Genomic DNA, 22464 nt, shown 5'->3' on the forward strand with positions numbered 1-22464 from the left:
CATTTAGAAAGTAGATACTTTCTCCAATTCTTAAATTGCAGCGTGTTTTCACAATGTAATAGTTAATATTTTAATTGGAATAGGAGCATAACTCAAACCAGAAATTCAATCTTAATCAACTTCAATCAAGACAATTTGAAATTCCCCTTATTGTTGTCTTGTCTTTGACTGACAATAAAACAAAGTAAGATTTAAACTCTTATTCCTTAAACATACCAAATTTTGGTAATGCGTCAAGCAATTGAAATGAAAGTAATAAACGTCACCTCGACTTTTCTTTTAGATAACGTTTGAACGAATTTTTAATTAATTTTGAGTTAAATGCACTATTACAATTCGAAATTTCTCTATTATTATTCCATTGTGGGCATGCTCGAAATTTCATCAAATTCATCACTTCAGGTTTACTTCGTTTGTTTCACTTTTATACCCCATTTTGTCCATAAAATCAAAATTCTCATATGCATTGTTGATCTCCTCTTGCTTATGTCCCATTGTAACGGATATTTGTTATTATTTATATAGCATAACTTTTCGACTCAGCTTATTTAACTAACCACCACTTAGCTGACATACAGAATCCATACAAAAAACCTAATTGATTATTTTCATTTAAATCGCTTTGATCTTCCACTTAATCTTAAAGTTCGCTTCCGGAGAGTTAGTCATTTTTTAATTACGTTCTTTAATTCCAATCGCTGCAACTTTCAATCCTGAAAAAGGGTACATGAACCATACTAAAACATTTCTCTGTTCATTCGAAATCATGATTTCGACAAACGCATCAACTCTTGACTATGTTATGAATGATAAATTTCCAAACAATGAAAAATTAGACAATGGAAATATTGGTTCAAACGCTTCGGAAGTTGCATTTTTTGAAGTTTCTTCTTTTTTTTTTTTTCTTTAGAACCTATTTATTAAGTCTTCTATACAATTCACTATATAAATATACTAACAATATATTTTTTTCAATATAGTAGATACATAAAATAGTAAGTATTTAATGAATTTTGAGGATAAAGCCCGATGGGAAAAACCTCAAGTTTCATCTCGTTGTTGACCATTTTATAGGCAAACGATTCGACCTTAGAAAAATTAGAGATTATCGAAACAAGTAGTATATTGAAGAATTTTGAATTATAATTTATGTAAATGAGAGAAAAATAAATGACTTCAGATGTAAAATTAGCAAAATCATCAGCAGGTTTTGACATGCTATCAGTTGATCAACACTTAGGTAAATGGCACAATTTAGAATACTCACCAGACTAATAAATGAGCTTCACATTTGGTTATCATGAATTGAATGATGTTTTTCTCCTGGAACTAAAACAGACCTACCAGATGAACCATTTGAAAAAGCACCTCTAACGATTAAAAAAGCATTGCCGACATCAATCGATATAACCTTTGTGTTCATGGTACGTGCCGCTGTTGATTCAATTTTTATTGAATGGGCACTGCTAAATGATTTGACATTTTTACAATACAAAATATTGATAGCATATTTGGTATTAGCACGAGACTTGGTATACTCAACACAACTTGAACCATGACCAGCGAGACATAATAATTTCATGTAAAGATCTTTAAGACCAGCACTTGAGGTAAAAATTCGACCAGACCCAATTACACCAATACTTAAACCTTTCAAAAAATTATCAATTTCCCATTGTGATAATTGTAATAAAAAATCTAAAGCTTCAGTATATTTGTCAACTTTATGTTTTCGACCACTCCCTCCATATTTACTTGAAAACAAATTCCATATGAAATCTTTAAATGGTGAATCTTTAAAATAAAAATATTTTAAATTTGGTTGACTAGGGTAGCATCTGCATTCGAAATGTTCATTATATGTCCAACCTACCTCCAGAAACAAATGAAGTATATATAAAAATTCAAAGCTTTGACTAGTGGTGATTGCAACTCTATTTTTTCGATGATCAATTGAACCATGAGAAATCCAAAGAGCCAACAATTGCAAAATGGAGGTAAAAGTGTTTTGAGTAAAACCAAATCTATTCAAAATTTCATTAACTGTACTTCTGTCTGTTTGAATAGCACCATAATAAACAGTGCTAGGTAAATGGAATGCTGTAACCATAAATTCAATTCCTGCTTCACCAATTTTACTATACGAAGCCAATGGAGGAACTCTAATTTCATACGATAATTCTGATTTTCTTGGAGTACGTAAAGTTTTAATAGCTAATTCCTTACCAGCTGAAGTAGTCAATGATTCAAAATCCCTAACTAAAACATCTCCAGTTTGACTAGTTTTGACTGAATTAGGAAAACCAAATGTAAAAAATTTTTGAGCAAAATTTACTTTAGCAATTTGAGTTTTTGCAAAATCAACATCTCCAATTTTTGCCCATCCATTTATTGTAAAAATTTCATTATCTGAAGTTAATCCATTTAAAGCACCAGTATAATCAGTAGTAATTGTAGGAATTTGATTTGGATGAATTGGATCAGGGCGAAATGTATTAATATATTGGGGTTCGAATAATCCGAGAAAAAATTCGGAATAAATACTTATGTCTAATTTCTTTTTGATTAATAATTTGTAGTAGTAATTAACATTCTTATTTAACTCTTCTCCTTTGTTGTCGGAATTATTTGACTGGATGCTATTATTTGTATCTGAATCATTAACCTCTTCTTGTTGATCATTTGAATTTGAAATAATTGGTCCTGCTGTAGGATTGTTGGAACTCATTTTGCTGAATAGTTGAATAGATGATTTAATGAAATATTTTGATTTGTATCAAATAATTCCAAATATGAGATAACCTACCATATATATATTGAAAAAGTAACCAACAGCTCAATATATCCAAAAGTTTTGTGCAATTTATCATACATCTTCATGCCATACATCTTATACATAATAATAATATTTTCTCACCAATTTGAGTAATTCTTTTGGCAACATCTAATTGAAGCATATCAATTTTAATTAATTGATCACCATATTGAATAATATTTTTGTAACTTTTTTATTATAACTCTTATTAAGCTGAATAAGGCTGAAGCTTTTGTTAAAGATTTGCAATTTCTCATGTTTGTATGTATGTAATAATTATTATTTTGTTTCAGATTCAAATTTTAATGATCAATTGGTTTTATGTTGATCATTTGATTGTTTTTTGTTTTATAGCATGGGAAAAGATATATTCATGACATCGAAGTAATCATTAATTATTGAATATTCATTTCCAATTGAAAGATTTATAGCTTTGAACGTTAATCAAACCAAAGTATGATTTGAACGTATTTCAGTTTTTATTTTGCTCATTCAAAAAACTTGTTTATAAAATTTAAAGTTAGATGGACACTACTTTCAATTTGTGTAAAGGTCGTACCTGTATAGTGTATTATATTTTCCAAAGATCAAGATAAAGATTTTGATCAACCGTCAATTCTTTTTAGAATTGTCAAACGATTATTTATTATATTAGTGGTCTAATTTATTCTTGATTTCAAATAGACCAACAATTTCAGAGATGATTACATACCTTTTAAAGATTCAGCCATGTGTCAATGCATATATCTTAATATACCTTCTGACAAACAAAACATTTTAAACTTCGTCAATAATACTATACTTAATTTCTCAGCAAATCCAAATATTGATTTTTGTAACTTTTTTATTATAAATCTAATTGAAGCTTTTATAGGTTATTGTAAAAGATCTGCAAATCTTACATTTACAAATTTATTAAAATTATTTTGTTTCAGATTCAATAGTTCAATGGTCATTCGGTTGTAAGTTAATCATCTGATAAGTTTATCAAATAAACTAAGGTTTAATGAATTCCACCTGTAATAAAATATTGGACTAAATTTTCTTGTACCTTATGAATGTTTCATTATTATTAGTTTTCAAACCATTATACTAATAATTTATATTTAAATATCACGTGAATGTGTTTCAGATTTTATTTTAAAAAAGCTTAATTAGTTAATTATATAGACGAGTTTAAAAGTTTTTTGGGCTAACCACAAAAAAATTATACTGTAGTATAAATTTAGTCCAAACGTTTTTTAGTATCATTCATTCAGTTGATTTATATTTGATACAGTAATCTTATCGTACATGTGCAATATGCTTTAATTTTGATGAATCTAAATGCGGGGAAAATTTTTATTTAAATCTATCTACAGATTCAACGTCGTACCTAAGTTTGGAATTTAGGATATGATACGAGATCTAAGTACAGCTTAAAAAGAAATGCGGATACATGTAGAGCCTTTGGAAGACTTTACACATTGTTAAACTATTTTAAACTTCAAATTATTAAGTAGAGTAATATCCATGAAAAAAAAATTTTTAGGATGCAAAATGTTTATGAGATTCATAGTCAAGCTTGCCAAACAAACAAATTCAAACTTTGTATAAGAAAAGTGTACATGCACCTTTTGATCAGCTAACAGATTAGCATTTATCAGAACTTTTTTGTTCAACCGGCACTTTGTTACCTCTCAATCCAATAAATAAAATTTCGGTTGTCATTTTTCTTACGTGCAAGACTGCGAAAAGAGTTAAGTCTCAATTCCTTTGCGCGATACTTACAACCATTACTCATTTCACTATCAAATTTACTGTTTTCATATTTCACAAGTGAATCGGTAAAATAGCGGAGCGATATATCGTGAATATATAGTAGTTATCGAGCACAAATCTATCGTATGTTAAGCTTATTCTTTTTCCCTATATTTAATACGAATTCTTAGTAGTTCTTCTTCATATATAATACAGTTTAAAATATAAAATCGTCTCAATGGTAAACCGTGGTATATATGATAAACGTGTACAAAATATATAACTAAAACGTTCATTTGACAACAAAAAATAGCTGAGGCATACAGCGAAGTGGATTTCATGAAAGGCAAAAAATGACGTTTGCTTCCATCATATTCTCAAAGTCCCGAACTTACAAAATGGAACCATACAACCTCAATTGTTGATACAGAAACAGTTTGTCTTAAAAACAAAATTTTCGAAACGACTATTGGATTTAATTTGTAATAATTACATTATTGATGTACCAAAAGAGGTGTCCATCGATAATTCTATTCCTAGTTTGATCGTAGTATCTATATTGCTCAATGTTTAAGATAAAATTTCGTCGATTTAGTAGCATACTTTAATTCAAATAGCTCAAACGAATCAGACTAAATCACACAAACGTTCATTCTACAATTAAATTAAAGCAAATTAATCTCATTAACTACCTCAAATATGGAAATTAAAACGAATTGTATTTGTTTACGACTTAGATGAATAGAATTTAGTTTCATGAATTTATTCTTTCAAAATTCAATTAATTGACAAATACTCAACTTTTAACCCATCGAAGTAAATTTTTCAGTTGGAATAAATTAAATGAAAATTAAAAGCTTATCTTGTCACTGGTAGTAATATCAAAGCCATCTGTTTTGAAATTGAACTAGTTACATAGTAGAAGTTTAATAAAACTAAAGAGCTACTGAAATATATTGAGGTTAAAAAATCCAAGCATATGTTTAGTTCAATTTGAATCACTTTCTTTAAATGCTTGAAAATATCAAATTATCAATATTCGAGGATATAATCAATAAGGATGAAATCAACTCGGGGATGGACACAACCATTAATCCTCAACAATTGTGTGTTTTCACTAAGTTCGACAAAGATGAAATAAGATTCAACAATTCATCGGGTTTAAATGAGCTTATAATTCCACTAAATTCTAAAAAGAAGTCTAAAAATCTGGGAAGATCCAAAAAGTACAAACCGATTATTGGATCATGTTTGACGCTGGGATTTGATAAATATAAGCATTCCATTTTAGAAGAAATTTATCTGTTGGATGATCTTTTTAAATCAATCAAGTATTTATATGATAATAAACAACTAACTAAAAATGATCTAAAAATCTTAACTTTAAGAAGGCATTTGCAAAAATTGATTAATATCCCGTTGAATAAACAACCTATAAAATTTAATGTAATTTATTGGAAAAAGTTGATTTTTTTTACATATGACTGGGAAGAAAATGAAAAAGAATTGGAATTTGATCAAAAAGATTCAACTCAACAATTACTTCATTATAGTGGTTTCAAGTTTGAACAAATAATCACTAATCAGGATTTGAGAAGTACGAATTTTTTTTCAGTCTCCCAACATAAGATTAATAAAATTCCTGTGTTGTACTCTGCTGAAATAGATTGTGGAATTAAAAAAGATGATTCAAATTTTGAAAATTATGTTGAATTGAAAACTCATTCAAATTACAACCCCAAGACATTGAACAAATTTCATAAAAAATTGATGTCACTATATTGTCAGAATAAGTTTATTTCATGCAATCATTCTATCATTGGATTTAGACAAGATTTTAAATTATGTTCAATAAAAAAATATACCAATTACGAGCTTATTGGAATATTAGAATCAAATCCTATATTTCTATCTGATAAGTGTTTTATTAACACTAAACATATTTTCACCTGGTACAATATAGTAATGAATTGGATTGCTGAAAAAGAGAATGAAATAGATAAAGATGAATTAGTTGTACTCAAACTTTCCTTTGATTCAGAGACAGAATTGATGGATTCAAACCTAAATTTCCACAAGGTAAATGAAAAAGAATCAAATAAAATTTTCAATAAAGTAATACCACCCTGGTTTAAAGAATTTATTGAATCAAAACTATGTACAAACCCCTCTTAAAATGCATTTACTCCTGTATAGAATCCTTTATAGCCAATTTTCTAGAATGTGAATTAAAATAATCAGCCAAATCTGCTACATTCATCACCGATGGATCTGCTTTCATTATATGTTTATCTTTAAAAGTTACTTTTATTTCTTGTTGTTGATCTTTTGAATTATTATCAAGTACTTTATAATCTATTTTTGTTGTTGATGGCATTCTTGATAGAAAAATCCTTGCACTTTTTGCACCAGGAGTGAATGGATTGAATTTGATCAGTACATTTGAGAAATATTTTGTTATCATTGACATAGTAGATGAAGTAGTAGGTGTTGGTAAATTTTTCAAATTTTATTTGTATACAGGATAAATATAAACTCTACAAAGTTGAACCACGTCTATCATTTACACTTCTCTTCCTTATCACCTCCAAATACTTCAAATTCCTCCTCTGTTTTAAATGACCCCATGTGAAATAAGCAATAGGTATATAACTTAAAAATGCGATTTTCAAAACCAATTCATAATAAGAATTATCTTCAACAAATGCTAAACTTAAAAAAATTTGAATCATTTCAGCAATTGTTCCTAAAAGATATAGTATTAAAAAATTATTATATTGCAGCCAAAATAAAAACATTGGTGACAGTTTTGTTTTCAATTTAATTGCATGATAACTATAGTTTATAAAATTTTGTAAACTCCAAGCTGTAATTAACATTGAATATGATGTATGTTTTGCAATTTTCGGATGTGGGTATATTACTGCAAAACATATTAAGATCATTTTTAACCCATTTGCCAATGCCCATATACTGATATTCTCACCAATTGTTAAAAGTAACAATGTCCCTAGTAATGGAGTTGTTGATATTGATTGAAAAAAATCGGCTATACCTCCAGGTAGGAATCTTCTACCAACTAATGGTAATAGTATTGCAAACCTTGCAAAGCAACAAAACCATAACGTAGCGGATGTTATATTAAAAAAGAATAATAATCTTTGCTTGAAAGGTAATGGATACATCACTTGATAAAATAACAGTTTCCTAGATCAAATAAATAAAACGCGCTGTTACATTTTTTTTACTTTTCACCAACTAACCAACATGAGATTACTTCTAATTTTCACCTTCATTACTATAGTGCTAGCTTGGAGTCCAGAAGATTATGAGATTTTCAAATTAAACGACAAAGTTCGTCAAACAATTGGTCCTGAAACTACATTTTACACTTGGTTAAATCTAATTAATGGTCCTAAATCAACATCACAAGAAATTAAAAAAGCATATAGAAATTTATCAAAATCATTACATCCAGATAAATTAAATTTTAAATCCTCAAAGGAACGTAAAAAGGCTGAAGAAAAATATGCCATATTATCATCAGTCAACAACATATTAAGAGATGCTTCAAGAAAAGAAAGATACGATTATTTTATAGCAAAGGGATTCCCCAAATGGAAATCAACTGGTTATTTCTATTCAAAATTTAGACCTGGTTTATTATTAACTATATTTTTTGTTTACCTTTTAATAAGTTTACTACATTTTTTTGCTTTAAAAATTAATAGAAAACAAAATTTTAAAAGGATTGCTAATTTAAAAGATGAAATTAAAACTCAAGCTTGGGGTGGATCAAAAGTTGCACCATTAGATGGTTCAGATAGAAGATTAACAAATGAAACTGGGAAAATTTTCTTAGTTAAAAATAATGGTGATGTATTTATAGAAGATGGGGAAGAAACACATTTAATTGATGAGAATGAAATTAATTTAAACCCTGGATTTAAAGATAGTTTAATTTTTAAATTACCTGCAAAATTGTATAATTTAACCTTTGGTAAAGTTTTCAAACCAATTGATATGACAATCACTTATAACAAACCAGTCAACGAAGAACCAGAAATTGAGAAAAAGAAGAAAAAATCAAAAGGTAAAAAATTAGAATTACCGAATGGAAAGATTGTTTATAGTAGAAAGAAATAAAATAACACTGATACTTTATTTCATCTATTCATTATGTTTTAAAACTCTTCTCAATTCGTTAAATTTAAGAAATTATAAACCTTGGATTTAAAGGTAGTTTGATTTTTTAAACCAATTGACATGACAATCACGTACACGGGCCAACCACACAATCAGTAATTGAAAAGAAAAAAGGGTAAAAAGTTAAACCCAATGGTAAAATCGTCTACAGCAGAAAAAAACAAATACTTATACATTTTCATCTATTCATTATGTTTTGAAACTCTTCGTAATTCGTTACCTTCGTCATCTTCATCTTCATCAGATGAACTTCCTGATAAATTATCTACATAATTATTTTCATTTGGTGTTTGATCATCTTCATCATCATCATCATCTTCTGCTAATTTATGTTTTGTTAAATCTCCTGTTGGTGACATTTTTCCAACTTCAACATCTGCAACTTTTGGTTCATCCATATCTTCATCTTCATCTTCTCCATCATGTATAAATTCATCATGATTTGATGTATCACCAAGTATAATCTTTTTAGGTTGATTCTCCATATCTAAATATCCAGATGAATCAAATCCATAATCATTATTATCATCATTATCTTCTGCTCCTAAAACTACATTATAAATTTCTCTTGTTTTGGAAAGGATATCATTTACAAACCAACTCCATTTCTCACTCAGGACAGCTTCAACAATAATTGGAGAAATAAGATCTGGTTTATAAAGTGATGTAAATTTTACAATTTCTTCACCAATTAATATTAAATGTCCCATATAACCAGGTCTTGGTTCAATATCTGCTTCATAAGATTTTATTATAAGTTCTGTTAAATCACATTGATTAAATAACTCCACAATTAAAAAAGAATTATAAGAATTTAATTTACCATTAAAAATTTGTTGAATTAAATCAAATACAACATTATGAAAAAAATTATTCCATTCAAATTTTGTAAATTTATCAACAATATTTAATAAAATATTCAGATCAATAAGTTTAATTTTGAAAAGATCACCGACGCAAGGATCCTGCCTTATTGCTTCGTTTCTTTCCGAACAAACAAATGGATTTTCTGGAGATATAGACGGTTCTTCATCTTCAGAATCTTCAATTGAATCTAATGTTTTTAATAAATTTGAATAATCATGTTGTTTGTTATGGTCGTGTGTTTCAAAATGAACATCGTCTAATGAAACATCATCTAAACCTGATGTTACATCATGAATATTTGGTGATTCGGGAAATGTGATTTTATCATTTAATGCTTTTGATAATCTTTTATTTTGTTGTGATCTAATTTGATCTCTTATATGGATCATTTTTTTAATCTTCTTGGAGTTAAGTAATATCATATTTGAACAATGTAATAATTCTGCAATTAATTCACTAGTTTTAAACCTCGTAAACCCTAAAATGTTTGATGTAACTTCAATAGGTGGTATTGGCTCTAACTCTAATAAATCCAGAAAACTTTTCAAATTATTTGAAAATAATTCCAACATTTCACCTAAATATATGGGATCTCTGGGACCTGGTGGATTTTGTTCGAAATCTTTAAGCCATTGAAACATAACGTATGAATTAACTTCTCCTGGACTTCCATCTGCATTTTGTAACATTGAACTATAACTTCCACAATTTAAATCATAATCTGAATTATTTTTTCTAATTAATTCAATAATGATACTAACACAATTATTAATACCATGTTTATTTGTTTGGATTTTACCATCTTTATCTTTTACTTTCACAAGCATAATATCATGAATCATTGTATTTACAATATCTGGTGAAACTAATTCTCTTGTCAATTGATTGGGGCCTATATTAGTTTCCATTACTACAGCTAATGCAGCATTTGAAGATATAGTCACCAAAGCCTTTAAAAAATCAGTAGCTGAACTTTGTTTAAAATATTGTTTATGATCAGGTATATATGGTGTATTATCGAATTGCATTGGTTGAGGTTTTAAAATATTTATTAATTTTTGAATTACATTTTGTTGACCAATTGTATCAAGTATACCAGTAGGTGAATCTGGTTTATCAGTTTGTATTACTCTAAAAAAGAAATCCATTATTGCTGGTACTTCAATTTTAGCTAAAAATGTATCAACTAATTCATTTTGTCGCCTAATGAAATTTAATAATTCTATACTATTTGATTCTAATAATTGATCTAATATATGTACAAGATATGAAACACTTGGATAATTTTCTTGTAAATGAGTCATTTTTAATATCAGCCAAAGTCTATTCATTATATTTGGAGTCTCTATAATTCTATTCAGCATTATCCACATATCAATTGAAAGAATATCCGCTGCTGCTTGAACGGATCTTCTAAATGTTTCATCTGAACTTTCAACTTCTTCTTTTGCTTCATCCATTTCATCTATTTCTTCTATATCAGTTGTTGGTTTATCTTCTGTTATAGCTTTATGCATTTTTTCTTCTTCTTTTAAACTTTGTTCATAAAAGAAATCCACACTTTTCTCCAATAATTCTATAAACCCACCTAGTATTTGAGGTTGTATTAGTAGTTCTATTAGTTTAACTCCCTTTGAATCTTTATTATTTGAATTATTATTATTATTATCATTATTTGAAGAATTTAATGAAATAGAATCTGCATTGGTATTTGATACATTTGAATCTTGATTTGTTTGTGAAAACAGAAAACTCCCATTTTTATTGAAATTTGCTTTTATATTATGTAATTCATTAATTATTTCTTGAACTAAATTTGGATCTTTTACAATATCTTGAACTGTTATTGATGATAAATCTTGTATAGAATCCAAGAATTTCAGTAAAACATTATTATTATTTAATGAATTATTAAAAGGCCAAAATGACATCTTTTAAATAACAATGAATTACAATTGTTTTTTTGATTTTGTTCTAATTCAATTGAACCCCTTCACACTGAATGATAAGATTGTTGTCACAAAGTTGGTTGCACAGATGATAATATTACAAAAACTTGATCTGTGATCAAAAACAAAAAATATTGAATACTTTTAGAATGACTTCAAGGGTTGCAATGTCTCCACTTAAAAAGGCTTGTTGATACAATTGCCTATATCCTTGAATGAACAAGTGTTGTTGATTCAGGTATCGGTCTTGTGGTGACTTAGTGATGTCTTCAAATATTTACTAGAATATTCAAGTTGTGCAAATTAAGATTTTTGAGCGGCTCAATAAAGTTAAAATAGAGCAAAATTTAAAGATGCGGAAGACCAATAATAAGGATGTAATAATACTCATTAAACACCTGGCAAGGGGATTGTGATTCGTTAAGAATGTAATAAATATTAAGAGTAACTATACATTAAAAGACTTATATTTATTATCTATTTGTGATTTCGTTTGAGCCTGTATTCAGCAATTTTAATGACAAAAATTAAACCAGTACCAACTTTTCATGATCATTCCATTTTACTAACTATATCAATGGCTCTATCATATTCATCCAATACATGTTGATTCATTACTTTTAAAGATTGATCAACAATATCCCTACAATTTATAGCACAATGTTCAATCCATTGTCTAATAGTCATTTGTTCTTCTTCTTCAGGCATTTCTGCTATAAATCCTGTTAAATCTCCATTTAAATCATCATCTAAATCATATGGTAATGAAGATAATTTTTGTAATTCTTTTGAACTATTTTTAAGATCATTTATTTGTTGTATTAAATAATTCATTGATTTAGGTTGCCAAGTTGATCCCAGGTCAGTCATTACTTCTTCTTCGTCATGTTTTTTAACATCAGCCACTTCAACTATTGAAGGTTTAGCTATTGTAGTTGAGGAAAGTTTGACAGATTTTGTTGAAGTAGGTGAAAGCTTTGACTGACTTGATTTGTTGCGATCTTTCAGTAGATCCAGTTGACTCAATTTTTTACCCAAAATTTGATTCTCTTTGTCTGAGTCACTCAATGTACGCTCCACTTCTTTAGGATTTAATGGAGTTTTAGCAGCTATTGGATTTTTCTTTAATGTTTTCACCTTTGCGATGTCATTCTTCTCTGTGGATTTATTCTCAATGAAATTTGAAGCTTCGATTGGGTTCCGTTCTGTGGTATAACTCAAGTCTTTTGGTTTATTAAGCGATTTTGTAGTGTTTTCATCCTTTTTCGGGACAGTCTTGGTACTAGCGCCAGATGTAATGTTTGCCAACTTTGTACTGTTATTACTTTCTTTCTCTTCCTCGATCATCTGTTCATTAGATTTTGGTTTGGTATGACTTAATACATCACTCAATTGAAGTTCGTTCTCATTTGGAGCAACTAACATTGGTTCATCATTAGTAGAATTGTCTCCAGTTTTCTGCGGTGCCGTGTCGTCGGAACTATCACTTTGATTACTTTTGCTTTGTTCTTCAGCTTGTGAATTATTAGAAATAATATCAGGCGTGATTGATTTAGCTTCATGTTTAATATCATCATCATTGTCCTTCAAATCTTCCTTGATGACTGCTTTTAATTTATTAGGTGTTGATGTGGTCAAATCGTTATCAAGAAAATCTTGTTCCATCATTGAATGTTGCAGTGGTTCTCTAAATGGGCTTGAATTGACCGAGATACTGAGGTCATTAAATGAATCAGAGTGTGCTGATCTCTCTGTTTGTTTAATTTCAGTTGCAGTTTCTTTCAGCACAGTCGAGTTATGTTTCTCTACATTCTTGAAAGCTATTGGTGATGTATCGAGGGCAGGATCCAACTCATTATTACTAGATTGAACAAATAAATTGGTATTAACATAATCTTTAGGAGATTTATTGTCATTTTCAACATCATCCACTATTTCATCTTCCTGATTATCTTTTTCAACTTCAATAACACTTCCCTTTTCCTGCTCCAAAGTTTTTTCATCAATCAGTTCAACTTTCAGATTTTTCTCAGTTTTGACAGGAGCAATTTTTTCTAATGAAAAATCAATTGACAGATCAAATAAACTTGGTTTCACGTTCGTAGGTTTATTAATAGTTGTTGTAATTTTCAATGGTGATATACGTATTGGTGAAATATTTAATTCAGATGATTGATCTTTACTATCTTCATCAACTTGAATCATTGGAGTATTTGTTTTAATAATTTTTTTTTCTAATTTTGCAACATGATTTTCTCCATAATCATTATCAGTTGAACTATCATCAAATATTGGAACTGGAGTTGTACGTTTAATAAACATTTTTGATTTTATTGGTGAAGAACTTAATAAAGATGGTTTTTCTGGTTTAATAAATTCATGATGATTTTTGGTTTTTGATTGTTTCGGGGGTACTGTTTTTCTTTTAGGACTTAGTTTCTGAGGTGAGTTAAAGTCATCGGAATATGTTTCTTGTGTTGGTTCGTATTCAGATGAACTAGGTTTTTCAAATTCAATATCATCTGCAGCACTTTCTTGTGAATTAAAACCTGCTTCAAAATCATTTGAATATGACAAACGAGTTGATTTAACTTGATCCTCTTTGAGATCTGTTGGTTTTGGTTGAGTTTCTGACAAAGGCTGAATTTCGGCATGAAGCGTTTTGCTTTTATCTGTACCTAAAACTGGGCGACTTGGCGCTTCATTTTCGTTACGTTTTGAAACTTCAATAAATTCTTGTAATAAATCATCATCAGGTAATTTATTCCAATATTCCAAATTTTCATCTTTTTTACCATATTTTGAATCTTTTTTTCTTTTTTTAGACTTTGGTTTATCTTGAGCCAACTCAGGAGTTGTCCTTTTTTTATGTGATTGAGATATCTCCTTAGACACTTTTGAATTACCTAGATTTACATTTTTCTTATTTGAAACTATATCCAGCATTGATAAATCAAAAGACGCGTCTTCTTTACCTATTCGATTTCTTTTATCCTCTTCAAATTTATCCAAAAAATAACAATACTTATTAGCATTCTTAATATGTTCTTCAATAGGATCATCATTTTTTTCCCAATAATCTAATGCACATTTACAAAACATACAACTAACTCTATCATCTCCGATATGTCTTGGTTGATAAATAAATCCAGCTTTTGCTAATGAATCTGAATTAGGTTTGAAATCTCCTTTATCTAATGGAAAATCCAAGTAAAATTCTTTCCTAAACCCTATTGATTCATCATTTAATGGATTTTTATATTTAGAATTTTCCCAAAATGATTTTAATTTATCTTCAGATAAATCTTTACATAAATCTAACAAATTTAAAACAATTGACATTGGACAATTTGAATTTCTTTTTAAATGTTCATTTACAATTTGATCATATTTAAAATCTTTTTGAATTATTATTGATTTATTACAATAAGTACATGTTATTCTATTTTTTTTTCTTTTAGTTGGTGTAAAATAAAATCCAGCTTCAATTAAATCATATGATGGTGTGAATTCAATAATGTCATTCCAATTAAAAGTTTTCCCTTCTGCTTTTACTGGTTGATCGAATGTTTTTTGTCGTTCATTTCTATATATCATAGAACCATTCTTCATTGGTGAGTTAAAGAGTGTTGGTAAGTGTTTGTTTATTTTTGATAATAGAATATTTTCGTATCACAAAAGTTAAGAGTACAAAATCAATAAATCTTAACTCAAAATTTATCTAAAAACTATGTCCTACTAACAATTGAATCGTCTTCAATGCTTCATACTTCAATTCATTATTACCTTGATTATTTTCTAAAAATGACATTATCAAAATTTTATATTGACCACCTTTTTCAGTATTTATAAAATGAATTAAATCTTGACCTAAATTTTTAATCAAATATTGTAAATCATTCAACAATATAATACAAATCCCCGAATCATTATGATCAATACTTAAAATTTCAAATATCTTTTTAATCAATTTATAATTTGAATCTTTAAATTTTCCTGAATTTTCTAACCAAAATTCATTTGATTTATGAGTTGGTGATGCATAACTTATTAATTTTGGATTATCTAAACTTGTTAAATATTCATCAAATGATGTTAATTTTGTTTTAACTGTTTCATTTAAAATATCTGATAAATAAGCTAAATCATTATATAATTCTTCATCACTACCATTTTGAGCAAATTTTCTTTCTTTTAAAGTATTTATAGTTGTTAAAGCATCATGAAATAATAATAATTTAACAACATTAAATTGTTCATTTGATGATGTTGTAACATTAACAAAGTTTTTAATTATTGCTATTGATATTCTAACAATTTTTAATTTTATTGAATCTTTTGCTATTGTTAATAAGCTTCCGGATAATTGTGGGAAATTATGTAATATTGATTTATTTATTTCTGCATTAAAAGATAATATCCATGTAGCTAATAAAACATTATATGATAATTGTAATCCAGTTGCATTTGGATGAGTTGCCAGTTTTGTAATTAAACTATTAATTGGTTTAAAATTTGATACTAAATTATTTTGCTGATATATAATTTTATATTTTTTAGTGGTAACTAAATCTTGTAATAACTGAACTCCAATAAATTGATAATTTGAATCATTATTTTCTATTAATTGTGATATTGAATTGAAAATAGTTATAATAACTTCTTTATTTGGTGAAGAACCTTTTGATAAAATTGTTAAATTATATAATGATAATGAAGTTATTAAAGAATCTTTATTTAAATGTTTTAAAAATGGATCAAATGGTAATCCTTCATCAATTGATGATAATTTTAATAATGAATTTATAAATTCAGGAATTTTTAATAGTAAATCATTAATTAATGTTAAAACATTTTTAACAACATCATCTTTTTCAACTTTACTTAATATTGTAAGCAAACATTTTGAATATAATTCTAATTGTGATTTAACTGTTTCATTTCTATTTTCAATAGATTGTTTTTCTAATATTTTTATATGATTAGCATCATCTTCTGATACAACTCCAGATCTCGCAAGTCCTTCCCATGGTATTATTCTTTCACTAATTATTCTTTTTGAGTCACTTAAGAAAGAGCTATCTATTGTGAAGTCGGACATTGTGCAGGTTGTTGTGTTTATGCAATTGAAGAGTTGGTTGTTTTCTCAATGCAGTTGAATAGGTTATTGCTGTCACAATTTCGAATTTCGATAACAATTAAATTAAATAAATTGAATTTCGTTCATAGTTTTGAAACATTGCACTACCAATTTTTGTTGCAAAATTCAGTTCATGAAGAAAGATCATTAAAAGGTAGGATTATTGTCATTTCTCGACTTCACAAAATCGTCATAACAGCTTGTGAGAGCTTTCAAGGACGTAGTACAGCTTCAAATAGGATTTTTCAATTCACGCTTGTTAATTATCTGACAAAATTCGAATGTTCGATAGATGTTAATTTATAATTCAACATCAATTAAAATTGCAACAAAAATCTTATAATTTTGAGAACTGAGACTTCAACATACCTTCTGTGATAAAAGTTTATGTAAATTTGACAAATAATTTGCAGAAACTGATTCAATAAAAGAAAACTTCGTGATAATTTTTGGAACAACTGAAAGTCACTCAATTGAAACTAGTATACGCCCAAAATTTTAGCCAGAAAACCAGACTAAAACCTCGTTTAAAAAAGGCAATGTTTATTACTATATATAGGCTCTAAAAAATTATTCTTTTGTAAATTGCCATATTCGTATAGTGGTTAGTACAAGTCGTTGTGGCCGACTAGACCTTGGTTCGATTCCAGGATATGGCATTCACCAATCCAAAAACCCAAAAGTTTTTTTTTTCTTAATTCAATATACACTAAAAAACAAAATTATATAATACTGTTATATTTAGAATTTAATGATAGGTGCTAGTTCAGCCTCATAGAGCCTTCATTTTTCTGTTTTCATTTCCATTTCCAACATTAGAACAATTTTTGGTTATTGATTTATCTCTCATCTTAGATGAATTAATTGATTTTTCATAAATTGTGAAGATCTTCAAAGATAGGTTAAGTATTTTATTTATTATGATAATGGATATTATGAAAAATAATTTGATATTAAGCCAATAGTTAATACTAGCCCAAAGACTCAAGAAATATTTAGTTTAATAGTCGATTAACCTTATTTTGATGATATGGTTTTAACATCGAAAGATAAATTTTGTTTCAGCATTGAAAAAAAAAAAGATTTGGCTGCAAAATATGAACAAAATTGTCTTTTTATTGGAACCCAATAGACAAAGAGACTACAAAGTTATTTGAGAACCTATATTTAATGACTGAAGCGATACAAGATAGTTTGTTTTAAACCTATTAAAGATAAGTAGAGAATTAACTAGGTTGAAAAGAAAGTTCATTAATTGATTGATACAATTTGTTATCTACCATTTTAAAAATTAAATAACACATGAGATGTTGAAAATCATAAGCAAACGGAGTTTGTTTTAGATGAGTAGCGTGTGTAAATGATTTTAGTCGTTCGAGTTGATTCCATCTTCCGTTATGATTCACCAACAAATGATTTGTTTTATCTCAAAATTTGATAAGTCTTTTGCAAAAAATTTATTAAGTTAAACGTTAAATAAGTTTTCTATCAATTAAACACAGTCTTTTTCAAAATTATAAATAGTCTTCATTAAATTACAGCACTTTAGTTTATTCAAATTAATGTATAATTTGATTCAAATTGTTGCGTATCAAGAGATTGATTTTAGTAAACAGAGCTAGTTCAAAATCCCATGGTCTAAAACAAAATTAATAATACGTAGTCTACCAAATTAACTCACTATTGATCTCTATTCCAATTATCTACTACAATTCATTTGAATGATTTTATAAAAAATGGCTTATCATTAGTATTATGAGGGATATAAATCATTGTTTTCTTCTCCTTTTTTGAACTCATCTTGTTGACTATGAGCAAATTATCCAACAATTAAATTCACTCATTTTTACTAATTGTTTGAGATATTTTCATTTTTCCATACAATAGTCCTTTAATTGTTTGAGATATTTTCATTTTTCCATACAATAGTCCTTTAATTGTTTTAATAAGTTTCATTTTTTAAAATCACTCAAAATGTAAGAATACCATTCATTCTTAGGTCGGTTTCATATCGTTCAATAAATTTAAATTTGTAATATAATTAAAAACTCATTACTCATGGAATTTTGCGGTAAGTTGTTTCAAAAGGTATGACGAATTCAAAACTTGTGTAGTTTCAACATAGAATACTTTCCAAAGTGACAGAGTTAAACTCAATCTCAACAAACATATTTTAAATAAATAATTAATTACTTTTTTAATAATTTAAATGTAATATACAAAATCACTATAAAATTTCTAACTTATTAACACCAAAAACTCTATGAATTTATTTATTTGTTTATTCATCAGAAGTTTCTCTTAAAAATTCTTTAGCCATATCAGCATCAGGAATTGAACCACAAATAGTTTCAACCATAATACCAGTAACTAAATAAGGATCAATATTTGAAGCAGGTCTTCTATCTTCAAAATATCCATAACCTTCTTTTGCAACTTGTCTTGGAATTCTAACTGATGCACCTCTATTTGCAACACCTGATGAAAAAGCATCACCTGAAGCAGTTTCATGTCTACCAGTTAATCTTTGTTCATTATCAGCACCATATAATAACATATGTTCTTTATGTCTTTTAGCTAATTTACTAAGGGCAACTTCAATAACTTTCATACCTCCAGTTTTCCTCATATCTTTTGTTGAAACATTTGTATGACATCCTGCACCATTCCAATCTCCTTTTAAAGGTTTTGGATGGAAACTTACTTTAACAGCAAATTCTTCAGCAGTTCTTTCTAATAAATATCTTGCAATCCATAATTCATCACCCATTTTAATACCTTCACATGGACCAACTTGAAATTCCCATTGAGAAGGCATAACTTCAGCATTTATACCAGAAATATTTATACCAGCATATAAACAAGCTCTATAATGAGCTTCAATAACATCTCTTGCAACAACTTTACCAGTACCAACACCACAATAATAAGGACCTTGAGGTGCTGGAAATCCACCTTTTGGCCAACCATAAGGATAATCATATTGATCAAATAAAGTATATTCTTGTTCCAAACCAAACCAAACTTCTTCATCAGCATGAGCTTTCATTAATTTTGCACATTCATGTCTATGATTAAATTTATTTGGTGTACCATCATTATTCCAACATTCACATAATACAATAATATTATCAAATTTTCTAAAAGGATCAGGATAATAAGCAACTGGTCTTAAATAAACATCTGAATCATGACCTGGAGCTTGCATTGTTGATGAACCATCATAATTCCATTCTGGTAAATCATCAACTGAATTTGGTTTCTTGTTAAGAGTTTTACATTTTGATCTTGTTCTACCTTCTGCATCAATCCAAACATATTCAGCTAAAATTTTTCCTTTTTGAGGTAAATCTAAATATTTTGATAATATAGCAGTATGTTCTGTTAAAGGTACACTCATAATTATATTAATATGTGATTTAATAAGATGGAAGTGTTATATAAAATTAAATTAAATGAATGATAAATAATTGAAAGAAGAAGTGAATGATATGTTGTTGTTTTATAAACTCTTTGTTAGTTAGTGAGTTTGTTGAACTTGGGAGTTCTTATAAATTTGAAATAAAAATCTAATTCTGATAAGTTGTTCAATTTATGAAAAATTGATTTGATAAATTTAGATAAGAAAATTTAAGTTTATATATAGAAAATTATATTACTACCAATTTATTATTACCACTACGAAGAAAAAAAAAAGAAATGTAAAGCGTTTATTTTTTAATGAAAAAAAAAAAAAAAATTGGTTGAGTGGAAATACAGAGTGGTACTGTATATAAGAACTAGATGTCTTTTATCAATCGGAATTCTGACCAATTAGATAATTTTGATTAAGATTATTATTTATGTATTAGGTAATTTATCAAATGTATTGAGAATTGAAACTATCTTGTGATTTGAGTAATTAAAGTATCAAGTTTAGTTCAATACGCTGTTTTAACCTATATGCTCAATTCTTCAACCTATCTTTCACTTGTCTCTAGATACAGTACCAATGCATCTGTTACATCATTTCTATCTCAGTGAGAGAATGAGAAATACTACTACTGAGAATAGCAAATGCGATATTTAATTACATGACTCAATACATTAAAATCCTGTATATAATTGAAAATTTTTCTTACTTCTGCAACCTTACCGCAGTATTAGAAGAAAAAAAGGAATTTCAATATAACACAAAGATAAACTATTGTAGTAGTAAAAATTAATATTCAAACCAGGCGATTTTATTGTTGTAATTGAACTAAAGGAAATATGGAATGATCTTTAATTTTGAAACAAAGTTGTGAAATAGGCTAGATCCTTTTTTTTTTTCAGCAAAATATGGGGAAAGAGTTTACAATTGTAGCATCAGTTGATAAGTAATTGTTGAGTCATTGAGTCACCAACTAGAGTAGAACAAAACTGTTAGCGTAATTTGTTGAACTTCTACCAATTGCTTTTTCTACTAACAATATAAAGATCGTGTGAGATCCATGAATATTTAAAAATTTTAAAAGAATTCTCAACAATGAAAATGTCATGAAAAAACTCAAACTAGCTGGATGCTTAACAAATTGGATTTACAAATTTGTCTTCTTATTGTAAGTATGAGATATTTTTGAAATTGGGCGATCAACTAGCTACACTCAATCAGAAGTTTAATTCACTCAATTGCATAAACCTTTAAGTGCTTCAGCCTCTTCTCCTATTCATTAATTTTTCTTTTTCCTGCTGATTAAAATTGAAAATCTCATGGCGGTCCCGTCGAGAAAAATTAAAAAATTTAATCAGAGAATCTAGAAAGAAAGCGAGGTTAAGAATAATTGCACCCTTAAACAATAGAAATAATAGAAAATGTATTTTAACTCATCTTACATCAACAAATTCAACTTGTTTTAGAATCACTAATTAAATTTAATTGATTGAAGTCAAAAGTACCCTAATTAAATTAAGCTTTAACAATATTAATCAACTTGTCCTTGATCATATCATACTTTTAATTTTCAATTTTTCCTTATCTCTTCTCATTCTGCATGAATTTACATAATCTAATTTATTCTGATTTCAGGAAGAATACCCTGTAAAGAAGTTCCGGGACGGGATTAATTAAAATTTAAATATTTAAGCGACTTATTATTATTTTATCGGGATTTCCTTAATTTAATATTTTTTACGAAATGAATTCAATTTAGATAGATCCTTTATTTATTTGGTCTTATCAATTCATAATCATATTATTGATCTTATCGTCAAATCTGATCTATAAGGATCCAACTTTCATTATATCTATAAGGATATTTTCTCTATTGTTATTTACTTGTTTCTCAATTGTTTTATACTTGTTATAATTGATCCCTAATTTGAAAGAAGATTGAAAGAAAATTGAAATTGATTGTTATATCACTTTTTTCCGTATTATTATAATATATTATGGTTTATTTCAGATCTTTGGACCACTATAATTGATGTTGAATCAAATTAACCAGAAACAAACATGGAACAGCACAAGATTTAAACGAATTAGAATCGATGATTGCAACCCACGCAATTCGTCAAATACCTGTTGGACTAATGCTTTACTTCTGTTCAACAAATCTGAAAAATGAAGGATAAACTAGTTCAGTGTCTTAATGTCTTTCTTCATGATTCAAGAATACAGAATTAAAGAAATGGATTTTGATTTCGCTCATCTTCCCTTTTGTTTGTGTTTTAACTCAGACTAATACTAAGTCAATAGTTCAATAACTTGTGCACAATGTTGAGGTAGT

General features: G+C 27.7%; 8 protein-coding genes across 8 annotated transcripts; 2 read left to right on the forward strand and 6 right to left on the reverse strand. All coding sequences in view use genetic code 12, as the record gives it.

Annotated features, from left to right (window-relative positions):
• Positions 1-1285: 1285 nt before the first annotated feature.
• On the reverse strand, positions 1286-2728 carry KGF55_003390 (uncharacterized protein; the record flags this gene model as incomplete). Its single annotated transcript, XM_051758178.1, has 1 exon — positions 1286-2728. The coding sequence occupies one exon, from the start codon at positions 2726-2728 to the stop codon at positions 1286-1288; it is 1443 nt and encodes a 480-aa protein (XP_051613762.1).
• Positions 2729-5566: 2838 nt separating this feature from the next.
• KGF55_003391 (uncharacterized protein) lies at positions 5567-6730 on the forward strand (the record flags this gene model as incomplete). Its single annotated transcript, XM_051758179.1, has 1 exon — positions 5567-6730. The coding sequence occupies one exon, from the start codon at positions 5567-5569 to the stop codon at positions 6728-6730; it is 1164 nt and encodes a 387-aa protein (XP_051613763.1).
• Positions 6731-7092: 362 nt separating this feature from the next.
• KGF55_003392 (uncharacterized protein) lies at positions 7093-7434 on the reverse strand (the record flags this gene model as incomplete). Its single annotated transcript, XM_051758180.1, has 1 exon — positions 7093-7434. The coding sequence occupies one exon, from the start codon at positions 7432-7434 to the stop codon at positions 7093-7095; it is 342 nt and encodes a 113-aa protein (XP_051613764.1).
• A 388-nt stretch (positions 7435-7822) lies between these two features.
• Positions 7823-8701, forward strand: KGF55_003393 (uncharacterized protein; the record flags this gene model as incomplete). Its single annotated transcript, XM_051758181.1, has 1 exon — positions 7823-8701. One exon carries the CDS (start codon positions 7823-7825, stop codon positions 8699-8701), a length of 879 nt encoding a protein of 292 aa, XP_051613765.1.
• Positions 8702-8943: 242 nt separating this feature from the next.
• Positions 8944-11559, reverse strand: KGF55_003394 (uncharacterized protein; the record flags this gene model as incomplete). The annotated part of the gene is made up of 1 exon (XM_051758182.1): positions 8944-11559. One exon carries the CDS (start codon positions 11557-11559, stop codon positions 8944-8946), a length of 2616 nt encoding a protein of 871 aa, XP_051613766.1.
• A 570-nt stretch (positions 11560-12129) lies between these two features.
• KGF55_003395 (uncharacterized protein) lies at positions 12130-15189 on the reverse strand (the record flags this gene model as incomplete). Its single annotated transcript, XM_051758183.1, has 1 exon — positions 12130-15189. One exon carries the CDS (start codon positions 15187-15189, stop codon positions 12130-12132), a length of 3060 nt encoding a protein of 1019 aa, XP_051613767.1.
• Positions 15190-15298: 109 nt separating this feature from the next.
• Positions 15299-16678, reverse strand: VMA13 (H(+)-transporting V1 sector ATPase subunit H; the record flags this gene model as incomplete). The annotated part of the gene is made up of 1 exon (XM_051758184.1): positions 15299-16678. The coding sequence occupies one exon, from the start codon at positions 16676-16678 to the stop codon at positions 15299-15301; it is 1380 nt and encodes a 459-aa protein (XP_051613768.1).
• A 2320-nt stretch (positions 16679-18998) lies between these two features.
• GLN1 (glutamate--ammonia ligase) lies at positions 18999-20117 on the reverse strand (the record flags this gene model as incomplete). Its single annotated transcript, XM_051758187.1, has 1 exon — positions 18999-20117. The coding sequence occupies one exon, from the start codon at positions 20115-20117 to the stop codon at positions 18999-19001; it is 1119 nt and encodes a 372-aa protein (XP_051613769.1).
• Between the last annotated feature and the right edge of the window lie 2347 nt (positions 20118-22464).

The sequence above is a fragment of the Candida pseudojiufengensis genome (genome assembly GCF_024610245.1).
Source record: "Candida pseudojiufengensis strain CBS 10847 chromosome Unknown scaffold1, whole genome shotgun sequence".
Taxonomy (NCBI): domain Eukaryota; kingdom Fungi; phylum Ascomycota; class Pichiomycetes; order Serinales; family Debaryomycetaceae; genus Lodderomyces; species Lodderomyces pseudojiufengensis.